The 19,614-nt window shown below is 38.4% G+C and overlaps 1 protein-coding gene across 2 annotated transcripts; it reads right to left on the bottom strand.

The window, feature by feature from the left end:
• Positions 1-19,367, bottom strand: impact (impact RWD domain protein). Of its 2 annotated transcripts, XM_034147651.1 has the most exons (12): positions 19,164-19,367; positions 15,997-16,125; positions 15,851-15,903; positions 15,657-15,719; positions 15,422-15,507; positions 13,646-13,696; positions 12,264-12,389; positions 12,060-12,154; positions 9,971-10,044; positions 9,492-9,582; positions 2,213-2,347; positions 1-323 (listed from the first exon to the last, which is right to left on the bottom strand). In XM_034147651.1, exons 1-12 carry the CDS (start codon positions 19,209-19,211, stop codon positions 264-266), a joined length of 1,011 nt encoding a protein of 336 aa, XP_034003542.1. In that variant the 5' UTR covers positions 19,212-19,367; the 3' UTR covers positions 1-263. The 2 variants fall into 2 exon arrangements, with proteins under 2 accessions (XP_034003542.1, XP_034003543.1); XM_034147652.1 differs by lacking the exon at positions 13,646-13,696.
• Positions 19,368-19,614: the final 247 nt, after the last annotated feature.

The raw sequence follows: 19,614 nt of genomic DNA, 5'->3' as shown, positions 1-19,614 counted from the left end.
TCTCATGGTTTGATTGTTTTAATTAAAACATCTCATTTCAATGCTTCTCAGTCAAAATGCTGTCATATAGAGTCCAGAGTTGAGGCAATCAGCTAAAATAATTAAACGTTGCTTAAATATATTGCAATACTCGTCATGTTGAATACATTATTTGCAATTGCAAGAAATCCCTGTTTGACTCCATTAAGACACAATTTAAACAACCTTAAAACAACCTTCTCAAAAAGATGAAAATGTGTTTGAATAAAAGTCTTGTCCAACATTCATTTCATCTTCTTGCTTTTTGGCCTTTTGATCTTCGCTCCAGATTTGGTGGCCTCATCCTGTGAAACACGAGGAAAGATTTAAGAAATTCAACAGACTGATAATTATCTTACATTAGCATCGCACTTAATGGCGCCAAAGCTTTTTCTATGTTTAGTATTTGAGTGCTGATTTAAAGCTCATGACTCAATTTGTGACGCAGACTTTTACCTGAACGCCTGCTGCGATTCCCTTCCTTACTTAAATGTGCAAATTACAATGTACTGATTGGCATGCACCCTACTGCTTTAATGTATTCAAATAATTGCATCAAACCAAACATTGCAATTTCCAGTACGCTTATAAAACATCCGCCCACTAATTATTGCTCTAACAATTCAGGCTGCCAACTTGTAGACCTTTTTGCACTTTAACAGCATGTCTGGACAAAAAGCCAGCAAAAATGATAATATCCTTTCATGCAGCTGAGTGGAACATTTTAATATGCATGCCCCATTATATTTAATATGGTGTTTGCAATAGAGCTGTAAACCAGTCACTCACAACTTGTTGTCCTAATTACCATTTAAATAATGTTCCTTCGTCTGTGAAGGTTGGAGTTTCCCGTCAGTTTTAGCCAACAGGAAGTAGACGTGTTATTGTTTTAATGAGTGTAATGAAACAAGTGTCAGCTACTTTTTATCTTGTTAGTTGCTGAAGTGTAACCTGCTCAGCTCTTGTTGTGTTCAGTCTATTTTCCTCCTAAATCCTCTCCAATTACATTAAAGTCAAATGTTCTCACCATCTCTTTCCCCAGAATTATCGTCCTGTTTTCCAATTTACACTTTACCTCAAAACCTGTTTGGCCTCTTACTTGGACATTATAATATTCTGGATTTTCATCAACAACATCTATTCGTAGATAATCGGTGTACCTCAGGGGTCATTTATGGCTCCTATTTTGTATTCCTATCCATGCTTCCTCTTGCCATGACTCTTGGCAATTGTATTCAAGTTCAAGTTCAAATTCAAAGGGGCTTTATCGGCATGAACAATGTTCAACATTACTTTTCAGGCTGCGCTGTATTCTGAATTTATCAAAACACGCTCAGTATAACATTTGATCCCAGCTCAACCTTTAAAAATCACATCACTGGCTTTTTTAAACACGTTAATTCACTCAGATAATTTGTAAGGGCCCTAAGAAATCCACGCTTTCACTTATCACAGAAAAAGTTGTTTGGTTAATAATAAATGTTAAACTGAATGTTTTTTTTTCCATTCTATTCAAAGGAGCTTTTCCCACCCACAGGCAGTGACCTATAATGAGCCGTCATATAGTCCTGGCTTGATGTTGACAGAAGAACTCAGCCTTTGTTGTTAGGAGAGAAATCAAGTTCTGATTTCTTCTGAATTGATGGGGTTTTGAAGTAGAATTTTTTTTAAGAGTAGGTTTGCATTACCTTTATTCTGTCTGTGGCAGCAGCTCACATGTCAATCATGTTATCAATGAAATAACTTTTCAGAACACAAAGACGACTTCAAAGCATGACTGGACCTAACTTCAGGCCGCTGAGAGCCAGGAGACTGTTTGATCTCCAGAACATGTGGCGACACTTCAAATGGACCAATATATAATGTGACAGCACCTGAGGAGAACTGTGGACACACAAAGCAAGCCCTACACACACGCTACTGTATATGATTTTAATGCATGTTAAACTGTAACCTGTAACGGTTAACTATCTGACAGTCTGTCCTCTTTTGAGTTTCAGAATCTGCTTTGGTTGTCAAGAAAGACAACAAATCTTATTTGTTTTTGAGATAGTTGGATAAATATATGGGTAACAGTCAATTAAAATACAAGATATCAAATGTTTACCAGCATTAGGGAATCTGACAGAAAAGTCAAATTTGACCGATGACATGTCAGTGGAAGATGACAGAGAGATATGTAAGAGTGTCTCACCGTGGAGGCAGTGTAGCCTTCCTCCACCAGGATATTTCTGGCACAATTGTTGATGTGTTTGAAACGGTCAGGACCCAATAAAATACCTCCGTACCATCGAGACACGACCACCATGACGTTTCGCACATCCAGAATCTGTGGTGACAGACAAACACATGGAAAATGTGAAAAGAGTGTCAAAAAGCTGGCATGAGATTTACAAAATAAACTGGGACACAACACCCCTTCGCTGGCTACCAGCACGATATTTCACACCAGATGCGATACGGTGGATGAATCTTCATTAAGTGTATCTGGTTCAGGCCATCAGCTGTCAGTCTAAAGCTGATGGCCTGGGCCTCCAAAATATGTTGCTTTTTGGATGTGCTTCACAGACTCGGATATCAAAGATATATTTCACTTTCATCTTCATGTGTAAATATCTAGCACCAGGAAATTCTTAGCACACACACTGGAAGGTTCAAAAATTGTAAATTCTCCATAAAAGATAAAGCACTCCCATGGTAGTTAACTAGCACTGTTTACTAAAGATATGAATACCAGTTAAATAAACAGAAATGTTTATTAAAATAACAATGTTTATAATCCACAAGGCAATGTCAGACGCGTAAAAATGAGTCATAAAAAGACAATCAAAACAATAGTGTGCAATAAACTGCTCTAATCAATATTATTATATTAACAATGGATCAAATGTTGCAAAGATTATTATTCTTATAACTTTGAATGAATGAAGGTCAGCCGTTATCCATCTTGCATCTCTCTACTGAACAAACAGAGATTAAATTGACATTCATATTATCACCAAACTCCTGATAAATAGCAAATAAGCAACTTTCCCAAAATGTCAGACTATCCCTTTAAAATAAATAACTTGACTGCCAAGCAACACACATAAAAGTGCAATGTGTTATTTGAGGGGACTCATCCACATCTGCCACGGCTGCCAACACTATTAATCAGATTCTTTTTTTTATTCATCACCTCACACTTCCACATTAAGAGGCAGAGAGCAAGAATCTGAATGAGGAAACAGGAAGAAAAGCTTGTGGAGAGGAATGAGATTAGAGAAGAATAGATTAAGGAGAAAGCTCTTCATGAAAATTGCTCAGAACGCTTAGAGTGTGACAAGTAGAGGATTAATCAGTGTGTTGTTGAAAAGGATGAGCGATGACGAGCGTGAAGACAGCCGACCTGATGCCATCGCTCAGTTACAGTAGGTCAGTCAGCTGCAGAGATTACCTGTGAGCACCTCTTTACTCTGCTATAATGCAGTGATGGTGCTATACCTGAGTGTTACATTCACATGGAAATGTACATTTTGTATTCGGAAGATGCTCTACAGATATACATCTATCACAGTCAATATGTTAATATTTTACTATTCAGTCTAGTTGTATTTTTCAATTTTGAGATGTATATATGAACTGATTATATTTGTTTATTTTCTACTTTATTTCATTTTCAAATTGTGTGCAATGCCTTGTTTAATGTAAAATATTTACAAAGAAAATCAATAAAGTCAAGTCAATCTAATCTATATATACTCAAGTTCCGTACTTTGGTATATTTTTGAGGTACATGTTTTTAATCAGGACAGCTCTCCACTTTAAATATATATTATATTTTTTTAATTAGCTGTCATAACAGTCCTATTTTATTTTATTTTGCTTCGTATTCTTCTCTCTGTTTCTTTGTATGCACTGCATATACCAAAGCAACTTCATCATATGTGTAAACCTACTTGGTGATAAAACAGATTTTGATTCTGACTTCAGTATTTCCATTTTATGCTACTTTATACTTCTATTGTTCGACATCTTGGCAGCAACTTTATACTCACATACTTTATCTAACAAAGTTATGTACTAGTTACTTTTGAAGGTCCAAATTATTGATGCAAAAATGTAATTGGATAATGCATTATGATGTACTAATATGGATGGAGATACCTGGCAGTATGACCAATTATTCATGTTGTCTCGTTGTTTACTAGATGCAAAATTAAATTGATAGTCCCATTAATTCTATATAATATATATTATCCCAAAAATTGCCACTTTTTAATTTGGTACCTAAGCATATTTTGCTGCTAATTGTTTTGTCACTTTCCTTAAAGGTGGGGTAGGTAATTTTGGAGAAACCAGCTCGAGTGCGCTAGAATTTGAAAATACACAGCGGGAAAAAATCTGCCACTTCCTTACAGAGCCCCTCCTCCAACACACACGAACGTGCACATGACCAATAAGGGCACGAGATAAGTTTGTGCACAGATGGAAGGCTGACAGGCAGGTAGGCCATCCAGTTATTTTAGCCGGGCCGGCTAAAATGATTGGTCGTGCTTTTTACAGTACTACGGCTTCCACAGATGACATTTTTTTATGGATTCTTTGTCAAAGCACTTAAGATATTCATTGCTATCGGGATGTTAAGAGCATTCCATGGAATATAACAAAAAGTGTATCTCGAGCCGGTTTCTCAAACTTACCTACCCCACCTTTAAGTAAAATGTTTAATGCAGAACGTTTATTACTACGTTTATTTCTACATTGCAGTAATATTACTTTTACCTAAGTATCAGATCTGAGTACTATTCCATCACTGTTATTACGTACTGTAGCTCTGCATAATGGTTAAGAAAAGAAAGTATGAGAAGTAGTTGCTGAGTTCGGAGAACATTTTCGGAAAAATAAACAAATTCAGTATGTAAAATCTGATTTGTTTTGCTGCAGGACAAGCAGTAAACAACACACATTTTATAACTTGGCGATAGTGTTAAAGCAGCCGATAGAGTTCAACATTAGCATTCATTTGATGTTTTCTTTAAGTCTACCGTCGCCTTTCTTATCAGCTCTGTTTGTGTTACTGCTCAGGGAAATATCTGAATCCTTAGCTGATAAATGAGCTGCTATGTTCACCAGCTAGCTGTTAAATGTGTGTGTTGTGTAATTGCTGGGCAGAAAGAGAACAGGGCTATTTTAGAGCTAAGGTATGAAAACAACACTGATGAAATTAGTGAGAACACGCTGTGAAAACAAAACAATGAGCTGGACAAAAAAGAAGCTCCCTTGAATGAAGGTGAAGGTGTGCAGTGCGGTGATAATTTTCTGTGTCTTTGTTAATACAGGCAAAACCTTTCACATTATAGCTAGAGAAAAGCCAAACGTTTGTTTTTTACTTCTTTAAAAAAACCTTCAAACATAAAATGTGTTCTATTTTAGCCATGCTGTGCGCCATTGTCCTGTTGTTGTGTATGGTCTGTTTTTGATCCATACAATGCGGGCAGGGTACTTAACCATATAAAAAAGGAGATAATGAAAAGACGTTGACATTATGGTATGGCAATGAGCGGTTTTGCCTTTGTGTAATTTTGGATCTTATTTCCCAAATAGTTGCACTTCTGATTTTCAGGGGATTGTCGCCACAGACACTCAGTTTGTTATACTGCAAATGCAAGGGCGTAGAGCAGCTGGTCGCAATCCATATTGCTGAATAACCTCATCCAGCAATAAATGGTGACCTTACACACATGCATTACATTTGAAGTCTTTGCAATTATTACCTTAATATAAAAATATCTAATAAAGTAGCTCTAATAAAAGATGAATGAAATATCCACATGGATAAACATGTTTTTGTTGGGCTGAGGTCTTACCTGGATGCATGAAAAATTGATTAAAAAAGATGCACACTGCTTGACAAGCATCCTGAAACTTAATAGAGAACGCACCCTTCCAAGGTTTAATAAATGTATGTTGTCATTTATCCAAAAGATAATCCAAGCAATTCAGAGCCAAGTCTGTCTGTGCTGAGCGATGTGTTGGTAAGTGGCTCAGATTGCTTCATCTGAATTCTGTGCAGCAAATCACAGCTTCACCAAGAATCCAATGCACTGTTTGACACTAATGTATCTCTCTAACAGGGTCACACTGGATGGATGACTGCCGTCATCTAATAAATGAGTATAAACTTTGACAAGCGTCATGGATGTCATCTGGAGGAGCTCTGACATGACTCAGCGCCTACTGATTAATGAGGATGACAGAACTACTTCAAGTCACGGCTGAGCTCTGATACAGGACACTTTTTTTGTTTTGTCACAAACATTTCACTGGCCTTCATTCAGTGTTACGGGGAGACAAAAGTGTGTGGGCAATTTCAGTGTGATGTGGGTGTGTGTGAATCACAATGCCATCTGACAGCACGAGACCGTAACTAGTGCCTCTTTTGAAAGATTAGTAATTGTGTGAAATTAATATTGTGAACTATTTCTCTGAGTGACAGAGGGGGCACATTTGCACATTATGTAAAAACGAGTGGTGAGGGTTGTACTAGTGAGGTCATGTCCCCATGTTACATTTTGAAGAGTCTTTATAAGAGTTCACGAAGATGAGGTACACAAATGAAATCAACCTCAACAGGATAAAAGCAATCATTGATAAAAGCTGAAGTAAAAATGATATGCAACACATTTCTCAATCACATTATTCTTTCATCTCGGGATCCAGTGGCTTTCGGTCTGGCGATGTTTATCTGCAGATATCTGGTTATAGAGAAAAATGGCTGTCTCGCATAGTGCTTTGATTTCTGGTTGCGTTATCGTGATGATGACGAAACTCTTTCTCACACTGTCTCAAGGCGCTCAGACAATTAGTCCACTAACTACTTAGTCAAGCAGAAAATGAGTTGGCGATACAACTTTTTCAATCACATTTGCTGCAGTTTCTCATACGTTATGATTTGAATATTTTCTCTGTTTACTGATTGTCAATTGAGTCTATTTTTGAAATATAATATTCATCAAAACACCAAATTACAGCCTAACAGCCTCTTAAGCTATGTCTCACTTAAAAACTATACATAAGGTCCACTATGTACACTGTATATATTTTCTTTATCATAAACTGCTGTATGATCCATTCTCTTTATTAACGATTATTTTAAGCCTTTAAGATAGTTTTGGGGATGTAACGCATCAAGGGGCTGAAAGTTGAATTCGACCCAGCATCCATTGCAGCAGGTACTGAGCCCCAGTACTACCAATTGAGGTGTGCAGCGACCCAAATAAAGCTGCATTAAAAGGAAACCAAGTATTACCTTTGACAGTAAACTCAAACTGCAATTTTGCTGCGCATGGGTTCCCTCGACAAAAAAGCAATGGCATTTCTCTATAGGATTTTGGTATATTGGTAAAACGAACCTGTTTGATAAATGCACGTTTTGTTCAGCCAGATAATCTCCACATGTGTACCCTAGTTTTATAATTTCCGAATCATAAATCTAATCGATACATTTATGATCGATAGATTTATGATTCCTGCACCACTCTATTACAAAATAAACGTTTTGTTGGGGAATAATTTGCCCTGCATGTCCTCCTTCGCCCTCTGACGCAGCTGACCAACCTTGAGCAGCCGTTATCTCCCATAAGGAGGGGCTGCCCTAGCATATTGTTGATGTTGCCAGTTTATGACCGGGCAACTCTCTGTCAGCGATAGTCATTGTTGTGGGACACCTGGAACACATCCTTCTCGGGGTGTAGATTACCCCCGAGCCATAAGCAACAACAAATGTGATTCAGTGTCCCTCAGCTGTTTAGTCTATCTATTGAAGAATGTTGATTATTACACTCTGAACTAGTTAAAACCTCGAGCTACAGGAGGGTTCTTCAGAATGTATGTGGCATCTCTATCGTGTGGTCAAACCGTGGCCCGTGAAATGTCTTGTGAATTCTCCGGCCGAAGCTCCAAATAAACCGTCAGTGTTTGCTATCAAAGCTCCAGCTCTCCTCGTGTCTCTCTGAGTCCTGACTCCAATTGCTTCAGAAGTTTCCCCCACACTTTAAGCAAATGTTGTTTTTGCTTTGTGAAATTTCAGTGGAACCATTTCAACACCATCCACAATTGTTTTCCAGCTGTCACTTTTCCAGTATTAACCCACACTCAAAACCTGCTTAGAATTATAATAGCAAAGAGTCCTTGGTGTTTTTCTTGTGTTTCCACCGCTCATGTGTCTCTGTGTGTGTGTGTGTGTGTGTGTGTGTGTGTGTGTGCGTGTGTGTGCGTGCGTGTGTGTTTGTTGATGTGGCCTCCCTTCCTCTCTGCTCACCCTGCACACCTGTCTTCACTCGGCTCATTACCTCTTCCTGTCTGCACACCTGCCTCTCATCAGATCGCAGTGTAGCCACCTCGGCTCCTCAACCGATCTTTGCTAGATTTCTTATGTCAACCTCAGTCGTTACGCTTCCATGCCAGCTAAGTTCAAATCAAGTTCAATTTTTTTTGCGCCTCAGGTAGTACCCTTGTGTCCCAGGATCATCACCTTCCTGTACTCCTTCTCGTCTCTTTTCCTAACTGCCAGCAACCTATATTCTATTCCTGCCTGCAAATGTTTTTTCTTTCTGCGACCAGATTCCCATTTCCTGTCATGAGCGCCTTTTCAATATCCTCCTCTACAATGATGCACCTATTTTTGTCCTTTTTTCTTATAAAAATTGAAAATGATTGGAAAATATAAATGTCATTTGAATGAATCATGAACACTTTTGTTAGAAGCAGCACCTAAAATCTCTATTTTTTTTATTGGAACAAAACGTAGCCAAGGCCATATCCCTGTTTGCCCCTTAGATTAGGCCCACATTACCACAATAGGTTCTCATGTGAACCGACGGATAATTCAGGCTTTCCGGTGGAGTAATAATAATTATTATCAATATGTATAGTGTAGTAACCTGCCCTTTTTCACTTCATCTAATTATCATATTTGTTGAATTTATTTTTGAAGTCCATATATCAATGTTAAAATGTTGTTATTAGCATAAATATACACAGTCTATATTTTCGGTAATGATTGGGACCACTTTGTTCTATGAAACACTACATCGTTTTATATTGCATGAATATACTCTGTGTTTTTTTTATGCAGAACAATTTCTTTAAACATTTATGACAGACAAGATGCTAAACTACCACAGGAGATGTCAGACTCTGTGGAAAGCTCCTTACTCATAACAATCCCAGTTTAAAGCCACAGCAGAAGCCAATTTGTGCACACTGTGAGAATGCACAAGGCGGCTTAGTACAGACGACAATTAAGCATGCAGGAACCAAAAGAAATGTGAAATGTTTGTGACATCAGTTCAGGAGAAAAACGTCATGTGTGCTGCTCTGACTCACTCATCAGTTCTTTTGGTGCCTTTTTTAGTCAAATGCAGTTTAGTATTCAGCTGAAAGAGTGATCTGTAGGGTCAAGGTGAGTATTTTATTAATGAACTGATCACCTGCAGTAGATGGAGCAACCTCCCCCCCGCGGCTGTCTCTCCGTCGTCCTCACAGTCCTGCAGGAAGCTGTTTTTGTCCTCGCAGTAAATCCTTCAAGAGACAGAACCCCAACAGCTTGGCATTAGGTGGGAGAGCATTGAGACATTTGGTAGGAGAATGACGCTGTGACACCGGCAGCCTCTTTAAATGTCAACAGTAATGACCACCCAGGCAGTGGATGAGCCGCTCTACATTGGCCTCTTAAGACTAAACCACTGCACACATTAAGACATATAAGTCCATCCCCATGATAGTGCTTGTAATGATCCCAATGCAGTGATTTGGCCTTTAGAAAGCGTGAAATGCCTTGTATCTCTACATTGCTCCTGTTCTTTTGCACTAATGAGAACACTATTACAGTAAACCGAGGGTAGTCTGATTTGCATAATGGAGCCATTATAGATGTTAGGTCATATTTAGTATATGTGACCTTACTGACCTGTATGCATATATATTATGAGTGGCACTAGCAAGCTTCTTGTTCTCATACAGCTTCTCCAGGACCATTTTAACCTGCAACACACGACAGGTGGAACATGAACATCGTAACTCATTCCTTACTTCCCTCTCACATGCCTTTACATCTACTCTATTATGAATACTGCTGACACAATGATTTTATCCTGTACTCTGCTTCAGCACAGTGTTAAATATAAACTGCTTTCATGCTGAAACCCTGAGTGGATGTGCAGGTATGGTAGCAAAAGTAAGTACATTTCAAAACCAAGTGAGTTTGAAAGTGATGCTGTTTCTGTGCAGATGACAACCTCTGAGGTCTGACGGTGCTGACTAATACACGAAACAGCATTAGTCAACTGTGTTTGAAGGAAGAACAAATTTCCTGTAAACAAACTAAGATTTGAATGGTTAAAAATACATTTTCAGAGTAAACTATGGTCTGGAAGATAACAGGGAGGCATGTCTACTCATTTTCCAGTTTTAAACTTGGATAATATTCTGGTATCATGACTGAAAAAGTGTATATTTTTCCTGATTTATCCTTCATTTGAAATGGCAAAGGGACAAAGACAGACACTTATCAGTTGCAAGGAGCATACATTCACATTATATATATTTATCATCTGAAGAACACACTTCACAGTTTTGTTCACCATCTGCGATGTGTGACCATGAAAATAATGCATATTCATTTAAGACGTATATAAATTAATTATACATTCACAGCCTCAACAGGATTCATCATATTAGGGATATGGGGATGTGGTCATATCAGTTTTATGGAGTTACAAACATCTAATATGAACAACAGTAAAAAGACGTTATGAAAAACATAGGCATGCATCAAGTGTGCAAAAATATAGACTATTTAATACAAATTGCAAAATGTACTTCATCATTTGAACAGACCATTTTCTGTTAAGCTTATTTTTAAGTTTATGATGATATTCTCATTTATTTTATGACACATTTTATTGATTACATTTTAGCAACAAGGAAGTGTGCCAACTTTGTTAACTTCCTGCCCCTAAGCGTTATATTTGATTTATCTTGTGCAATAAAGAAAATAATTTCCTGTGTCATTGTCTTTGAATGAAAGAAATATAGACATGCACTGAAACAGTTATATAAATAACTATATTAAAAAAATATCACTATTGTTGTTAATCCTCCTGCTTCTTTAAATTAAAAAAACTTCTAAACCTTATTTCTATATTTGTAACACTAATATTTCAAATGTACCTTGGCACAATATTCCAATTTGGCAAAAAACATAATAAAAGGAGAAAATTGGAGCAATTAAATAATTTGTTTAATAATTCCTATTATTATGATTTGACTTGTCTGCTTCATTTCCTCAAGTGTGTGAAATGTCACACTTTCTGAATGTAATAGTTTAATATTGAACTCTACAGGACTCCATATGTGTATGTCTCTATGTTTGAACAAAGAAACTTCAAGACTAATTTGAGAGAATATGTAAATGCTGTGCAGGTCACAGTTGAGTCCATGCATCTGTTTTCCGTCGGCTGCATCTGCTCGTGTCTAAAAAGCACTTTTCAGCAGGTGGAGGTATCTTAGCAAATTCCTGCATGTTGATCTGAGTGAGATCAACATGCAGGAATGAGCAAGATGATGTTTAAATGGTTGTGGAAATGAGCTAAAGCATATCCATCTCCTCTCCAAGACCCTCGCGGAGTATTTTCTACTGAGGCTTATATGTGCTGTCGTTCGCCATCTGTCTTTGTTTGAGAAAGATAAATGTAAATCTTTTCAGATTACATTACATGTTACTTGTTAGACACTTTTATCCAAAGCGACATACTCAATACTGTGGGCAATCCCTACAGGAGCAATTTGGGGTGAAGTGTCTTGCCCAGGGACACAACGACATGCTGACTGCAGTGGGACTCGAACTTGCTACCCCCTGATTCAAAGTTCAGCACACTAAGTTCAGTGCACTATCCCACTGAGCCACAGCGTCCTTTAAAAACTTATAATTATTTTGTCTATTTATCTTTTTCTGTCTTGTGCGATATCGGGGAAATAATAATCTATATCAAAGTTACCTGTTTTGGAGTCACCACAGGTGCCAAGTGAGGCTGGAAGGTGCTGCGTCGGTCTGTGAGGGTATTTCCATGTTTTATAGGAGGTGCCTCTTCATCTACGGGAGAAAATGTACACAAAATAAAACGTCCATTTTGAAATGCTGTGTTGAATGTTGACAACTAAATCCAATTTCTAACAGTCTATTAAACTGTAATGATAGGTACCTTTTGCAGGATCCATGAACAGATGTGCATTTTCTGTGTTCAGCTTGAGACTCCTGAAGTCTGGCATGTCTTCATCATCATCCTCTTCCTCCTCAGTCGTCATGTTCACATTCTCTGGTTGATCCACTGATGCAGAAACAATGTGTTAAAACAATTGTTACGGCTGCTGTTTCTGCCTGCTCGTTAACCTGTCTGGGATTGTTTGCAGCTGTGTGCGTGTGTGTGTGATATGTAAATGAGCTGTGTGGTTGCCCCAACGTCATTGGCTGTCATCTCCTGGTCCACCTCCGAAGACACTGATTAGAGCACGCCGGGCCCGACGCTCTCCAATCCCCGTGCCATCCCAGCGCACACCTTCCGGAGATGACTACAAAGCCTGGGGACAATTATCACTCAGGAGGCTCTGCTGCGATCAGACGCCTCAAAAATGCTCTTGTGTCGTGGACACTACAGACTGTGTTTGGTGTGATAATATATGTGCTAGGTTAACAGTGGTTAACTCGTGTGGTCCGTAGTGTTGATGTGATTATATGTGTTTAAGTTAGGTTACTATTATGTTAACAGTTGTCTCATAGTATAGCTGTGTTTGCATACAGTCTCCTTTGTCAGTTGTACCACTTTGATAGTGAGGGTTATTTTGTTTATTAGGTATATTTCTTTGTATTTAAGTAGGCTCACTTTGTAGAGTCCTCCCTTTGTTGGTTACCCATTTAAACCGACGCCCTTTTGGCTAATTTGTTTGTTCCAGGCTGCTTGCCTGCCTTTTTGTCAAACAGCTATTTAATAAACTCTTTATAATATTTACCAATTCCAACTGGTGTATGTTGCTTTCTTCTTCCCCTAGTTGGGACGTAACAACAATGTTTGTTTGTTTTAATCCTAAACCTTGTGCCTGTTAAAGGTCTCCAAACGTGGCAGCTTGTCATTAAAAAGACACCTACTGAGCAACTTATTACCAAATTACCATTACATGACCTTAACATTTAGACTAAAATGATTTCATGACCTATGATATCAGGCAGACAATTCATAATGGATGAAACCAATGATCAGAGCGGGACTGAGGTTTTCAGGACCAATGAAGATGCTGATATGTTTTAAAAAGGGTTATGCAAGTTGGACTCAGCTTGCATTTAATGGTGCTTTGTTATCAAGGAAACAAAGATGTGTGACAGTATTTACACTATCATAACCAATGTGCTGTTTATGTATTTATGGTAGGCCAATATTTAATCAGATTAAAATATCAGTTAATTAAAAATAAATGTCAGGCCTCAAAATAAAAGAGCAACACACTATCAAAGCACTGGTAGTTAAAGGATAAGGTTGCGGTTATTTGCAATTGTTGTTATTGTCAATAAATCCATGAAAATATCAAAAACCCTCCCACTTCATCAACAGGCTTCTTGTGGCACTCTTCGGTAAAACGGTGCCTTGGGAAGAGTGAATTCAATTTAAAAAAGGCTTAATACTTTCATTCAACAGCTAGGAAAAGTAGGTTTAAGCAAAGAGTATAAAATGATGAACCAAGGATTATGTTAAGAATAATGCTAAGAAAAAACAAACTAAGATGACCATAATTAAAACATCAAAGTTGAAGCAGGTGCAAATCTATAGACTTTATGGACTACAACTGCATTAAGTTGTGCAACGCTGTGTTGCAGAATGAAATCATCCTTGAATCTAACTCGCTGTAAAACATGTGAAGCTGATTAATGCCTCCTTGTTTTTTATTCTACGCATGTAAAAGCACAAATAGAAGTACACATTAATTATTTAATTACAGGGGAAGGGGGGGGACTTCCTATTTAAGTCGCTTTTTGTCTGGTCTTTTCAATGACATATCATCATCACCATCATCATCATTATATCTCATGCTTTTAAAGTCCTCTGTTATGTTTGCTCCCTTTTCATTTCCTTTCTCAGTGAAATGTGCATTTCCAGCCTCATCTCCCTGTCTTTCACCCTCTCTCTCCGATGTCCCTGGGAACCATTTGAATGGGAATAAACTGTCAATCACGCTCCACTGAGCTAAAGTGCTGTGACTAGTAACACTTATTACCACAAGAATCGCGGAGAGAGTACAATTTATACCACACAACAATGGTGGAGAGAGTTAATATGTTTCAGGCTTGTTGCTTTAAAAGCTAGTCTGCCTCAATAATGGAAACTGCTGCAGATAATCAGACACACCAGACTCCCCTCGAAAACCTGATGCACGGTGGCACTTGTAAAAAAACTTTAATTTTTGAATCTTTTCTTCTTTTAACACTTCGAAAGACTCTGTCAAGGTAACAGAAGCCATTACATAGATATTGATCTTAATTCAATCCATTCACTCAAAGTCAGGCACAGAAGGTTTTTTGTTATGCCCCTAAAGGCCTTTGTGCTCATCTTATCACAGCTTTAGACCACATCACAGAGTCGCTGTGCTCATGGAGGCGGATCTTAGGAGAACTTAGATAGAAGACGCATTCAGACGAGGTTTCAGGTAGGAGATTAATCTGGATCTTTGATAGGAAGATTTGTTAATAAAACATGATAATAACCGATTGATAAAGAGTAGGTTTTATCTAAGCATGGACATTCATTTGTAGTCGAGATTGTTGGAAAGCAAAACACCGTGCCCGATAATATATTGTCCACTCAAGAGCTTAGCAACCGTAACTAGGCACGGCAGCTTTGCATTTCTCCTCATGTGAAACGATGTGCATGCCGCTGTTTTAAAAGCGATACTTTGACTTTAGTGAACTGAGGCGATGGTCTATTTTTAAAGTTTGAAGCTGTGTGCGAGACCTTTTATTAAAAATGTCATCAAATTAGCATTTATTACATTCAATCCCTTGCCGACCAGGTTCACACAAGGCTGAGCCTATAGCTGCCAGGGAAAGCTATTATAAAAACGAGGGGCATGTCACTAGCAAACTACTTTTTTCTTTTGTGGGATTACAGGTTTCATTGAGCCGTGTTTGCGTTAGAAAATGTGTCACAGTTATCATTGTTTCAGGAACTTAGGAAATGAGTGCAATAAAAAGTCATGCTATTGTGTATGAATTAAGCTCTACTGCACTACTCAATGTCCAAGTTTAATTCCAAGTCATTACAAACAGCTCGAGGAAGTGTGTCCCTCAACAAGATTTTAATATCTCACACCTCACCTGTTTCTGAGCTCTGGGATTTCTCTAGGAGGAATTCTCTTATTATCTCCACCCAGAGATAGAGGATGCTCTCCCCCACATGCTCCCTGTTGAAATTGAAATTAATACATATGAGGCTGGATTCTCTGAGAGACAGACTACAAAAGACTGCAATTTGGAAACAACCATGATAAAAAGCTTTGTTGTGGCTCATATCACCATACAAAGCCTCTTCGAGAAGTCAAAAAGCACTCACACATAAAGGTCCTCCAGGCTGTTTGCCAATTTGGTCCTCTCCAGGCCTCGTAACCACGCGGCACTACAAAAGCAGAGAGCAAACAGAGGGTATTGAGAAGGAGGACGAGTGGGTTTTTGAGGGCGATGTTGTTCTATCAGTTCAACAGATCTTCGTGAGATTAAATTTGAAAGGGTCTCGGATTCTACACTCACTTGATCTGGTAGATGGGCGGGGCGGCACTTGGATAATCAGGTGGGAGAATTATCTGATCAATAACAAGAAAATTATAAAACAGGAAACCAAACAAACAATGCCAGAGATGTGTGTTTAATACATGAAAGGTGTATTCTTTATCTACCTGCAAACATGCTGTCAGTTTTGATTCCTCCAAGTCATTGGATATTTTGATGCAAAATATTCTGGATGCTTCATCTATGACACACCATTCATCCCCATAGATGGAAGACAGAGCCTCGACCTCTTCAATCTGAAAGAGAGGAAACACAAACAGAGCAAATGCATAAGTTATATATGTCTGTTGACGTGAAATACTAAAGTAATTATTGCATATGGACTAGTAGTAAAATATTTCATTTCCTTCCATCAAAATCCAACTGCAGGGACTTAGGAAAAGGTCATGTTATTCAACTTAAACTAACCTCAGAACTAATCATTTGATCTTCCAAAAAAAAGATCTGGGCAATATGGAGAAAAATACATTTACAATATTTGGTTAGTAAAGTGTAGTGCCTTTTCATGCATTATAACCCTCTTATTCACTGATTCCTGCCAATGTCCATTAAGCTTCTCAACAAACAAATGTATTGTATAAATGTGATGTTTGCCATGGGGTTGTGCAGTAGGGGCCATTGTCAGTAAGTTGTCTGTCTATGGCCCATTCTCATTTCACTAATTTCCCCTCCTCGAATCCTCGGTCCTCTGGTAGTGACCCGGAAATAGATTTCAGCACGCCATGTTGAAGGACATCTAATTTCTCTAAATACACTTCGAGGACCGAGGATCGAGCATCGAGGAGGCTCTCTGGAGGAGCTATAATCAAGGATACACTGATGGATCCTCCGCGGATGTATTTCCGGCAACAGTGATGTTTAAAAGAGTCGTGACGCACGGCCGGACTTATCTCAGCCAATGACAGCTCTGCATGCATCCCCTGGATAATATTTTATTAACTGCTTTGATGTTTCCAGTGAGAACAGCTGTGAGGTCCGTGCAGAAAGCAGAGCAGTGTGTATAATATATATCACTCAGTATAACAGGCCTACTCTCTTTATTTGCATGCTTTAGTTTAGTAGATATAGATATCTACTAAACAAAGAGTCGATATTTTTCTAAAACCATTTAGTGATTCACATAATAAAAAATACACAATGGCTGTATCCTGATATATATTATGCTTTAGGTGCGTGTTGTAGGTTACAGTGTGTATGTGCGTGTGCCCAGTGTGTGTATGTGTGTGCGTAGATGCGGCGGACAGGCGGGTCTCAGTTGGTTTGGTGTCCTATGCTTACTTTTAATAATTGTAAATAAAACCTTTGGCCCGTAATTTCATTTCCTCATTGTAGCGACCAGAGAGGAGGGGGGGTGGTTGTTTGAATCTGAAATTGTATATATTTAAATAAATGTATATTTATGTGTGTGTGTGTGTGTATATGTCCGCATCTGTAGCCTGTTATTGTCTCATTATACCGCACTGTGAATGAAATTAAAAGTAAATATATAAGTCGTCATGAACACATCTGTCCATCAGACAGAGTGCTGCTGTGCCTCCTGTCATCATTAACGGACGTCTCTTTAAAATGACCGCTCAGAGGAGAGGATTTCTCATTTCTCTTGTTTGAATCTGAAATTGTAAATATTTAAATAAATGTATATTTATGTGTGTGTGTGTATATGTCCGCATCTGTAGCCTGTTATTGTCTCATTATACCACACTGTGAATGAAATTAAAAGTAAATATATAAGTCGTCATGAACACATCTGTCCATCAGACAGAGTGCTGCTGTGCCTCCTGTCATCATTAACGGACGTCTCTTTAAAATGACCGCTCAGAGGAGAGGATTTCTCATTTCTCTAAACGCCTGCTGCTTCCACTCCTCTCTCCTCGGTTCCCCTCCTCGACTCCTATCCTCGCATCTCCTGTGGGCGGGACTAAGACACAAGGATAGGAGTCGAGGAGGGGAGTCGAGGAAGGGAATTAGAGAAATGAGAAAGGGCCTATATGTGCAAACTGTGTATCTGTCAATACGTTATTGTGTTTTATCGTGTACTATGAAGTATCTATGGTTTTTTATCTTTTGTGGAACTGGAGGACGGAGTCCAAAACTAATTTCCTGACAACGACAATAAAGTATATCGTATCATGATAAAGCATGCAGTATTATAGTTTCTTCAATATGTACTTCACTGTACTAACCACATACAATGATAACTTATGATACTGCAGGAACTATTATAGTATAATGAGTAAAGTTGTTGGTTGAAGTGAGTATAGATCGTTATTATGTAATATAAACCCCATCAGTGAACCTCTAATTTATAACTAGTCAAGAGCATCAACAATTCACTTATAATTCAGTGTTAGTCACATCAACAAGGTTTTTGGATGATATGATGCATCAGAAAGCATTATTTGTTTGTATTGTTGGATTCCCTGTGGATGCCCTCACAATGCACTATATGTGTGATCTTTTTAGAAAGTGTTACCAAAGTATTAAGCCTGTTTCCCAAGTTTGACTGTAAAACAACATTCTGGGCTTTTAAAAAGCAGCACATATTAATGTAATCGTACATCAGATGATGTGAGAGGGACTAACTGGAGCATTTAATTAAGTCTGCCTGTGATTGTGGTCATTTAGATTATATTAGATATACTTTATTGATCCCAATTTGAGAACATGTTTTCATCACAGCAGCATGTAGATAAAAAATGTAAATGCATGTGAATTAAAAGCTAAAGCAAATCCTCAATGGAAAACCTGAGAACAATTTATACAAATGAGTGTTATTTAATAAGAAAAGCGAAAATTGAGTGGGATCTGTTGAAGCAGATCTCCTTCCTTTGTGTTTCGGATGCACTGAGGTGACGTTGTGAACCATGCAGCCCATGCTGAGCTTCAAACATTAACACATGCCAATGTGCTAATGAAGCCAGGCAGCTCGGTAGTAACAACCTGCGGTGTGTGTGTGTGTGTGTGTGTGTGTGTGTGTGTGTGTGTGTGTGTGTGTGTGTGTGTGTGTGTGTGTGTGTGTGTGTGTGTGTGTGTGTGTGTGTGTGTGTGTGTGTGTGTGTGTGTGTGTGTGTGTGTGTGTGTGTGTGTGTGTGTGCATAATGTTAAACGGTCTGATGTTGTACCTCATGGTTCACCTGCCAATACTGTATTTGCCACAATTATCTGAAGGCCAAATGACTACTCTACAACAAAACAGACATTAAACGCAGACCTACAAAACTTGCCACATTTTCTTGACATTATCAGAGAGGTTGCAAAGGCAAAGTTATCTTACTTGAGCCAGAACATCTCCTTCATTTTCCGGATTTATGATGTCGTCCATTTGTCCAAATGTCAGCTAATGCAAACTTGAATATATACTCGGGGGGGGGGGGGGGAAACTGATAACTAGATTAAATGTAATGCCCATGAATGAACTACATGTTGACTCCATAGACTGTATATATAAAGGGTTGACTCTCATCCTACGTGTGTGAAGTGTAAAAGCTTCCAGGGCAAAGGTTACCAACGTGTTTTTACTCAACAAAATAAAAACTGTCAGGACAAACACAACGCCAAAGGAAAAGCGTGTGGAGTTCGTTATTTTCCATTAATACATTTTAATGGTTCATATTGTATGAAATAACAATTTCACTGAAATGTCACTTAACAAAGTATTCAGCGTTTGAAATAACTAGCAGTGCTTTTATTTTGAAAGGGACCAATGATTACCTTGGGCGAGTTCC

This window comes from Trematomus bernacchii, unplaced genomic scaffold (genome assembly GCF_902827165.1).
Source record: "Trematomus bernacchii unplaced genomic scaffold, fTreBer1.1, whole genome shotgun sequence".
NCBI lineage: Eukaryota > Metazoa > Chordata > Actinopteri > Perciformes > Nototheniidae > Trematomus > Trematomus bernacchii.
Note: the sequence above shows the minus strand (reverse complement) of the source record. Positions and strands in the feature narration are given on the sequence as shown.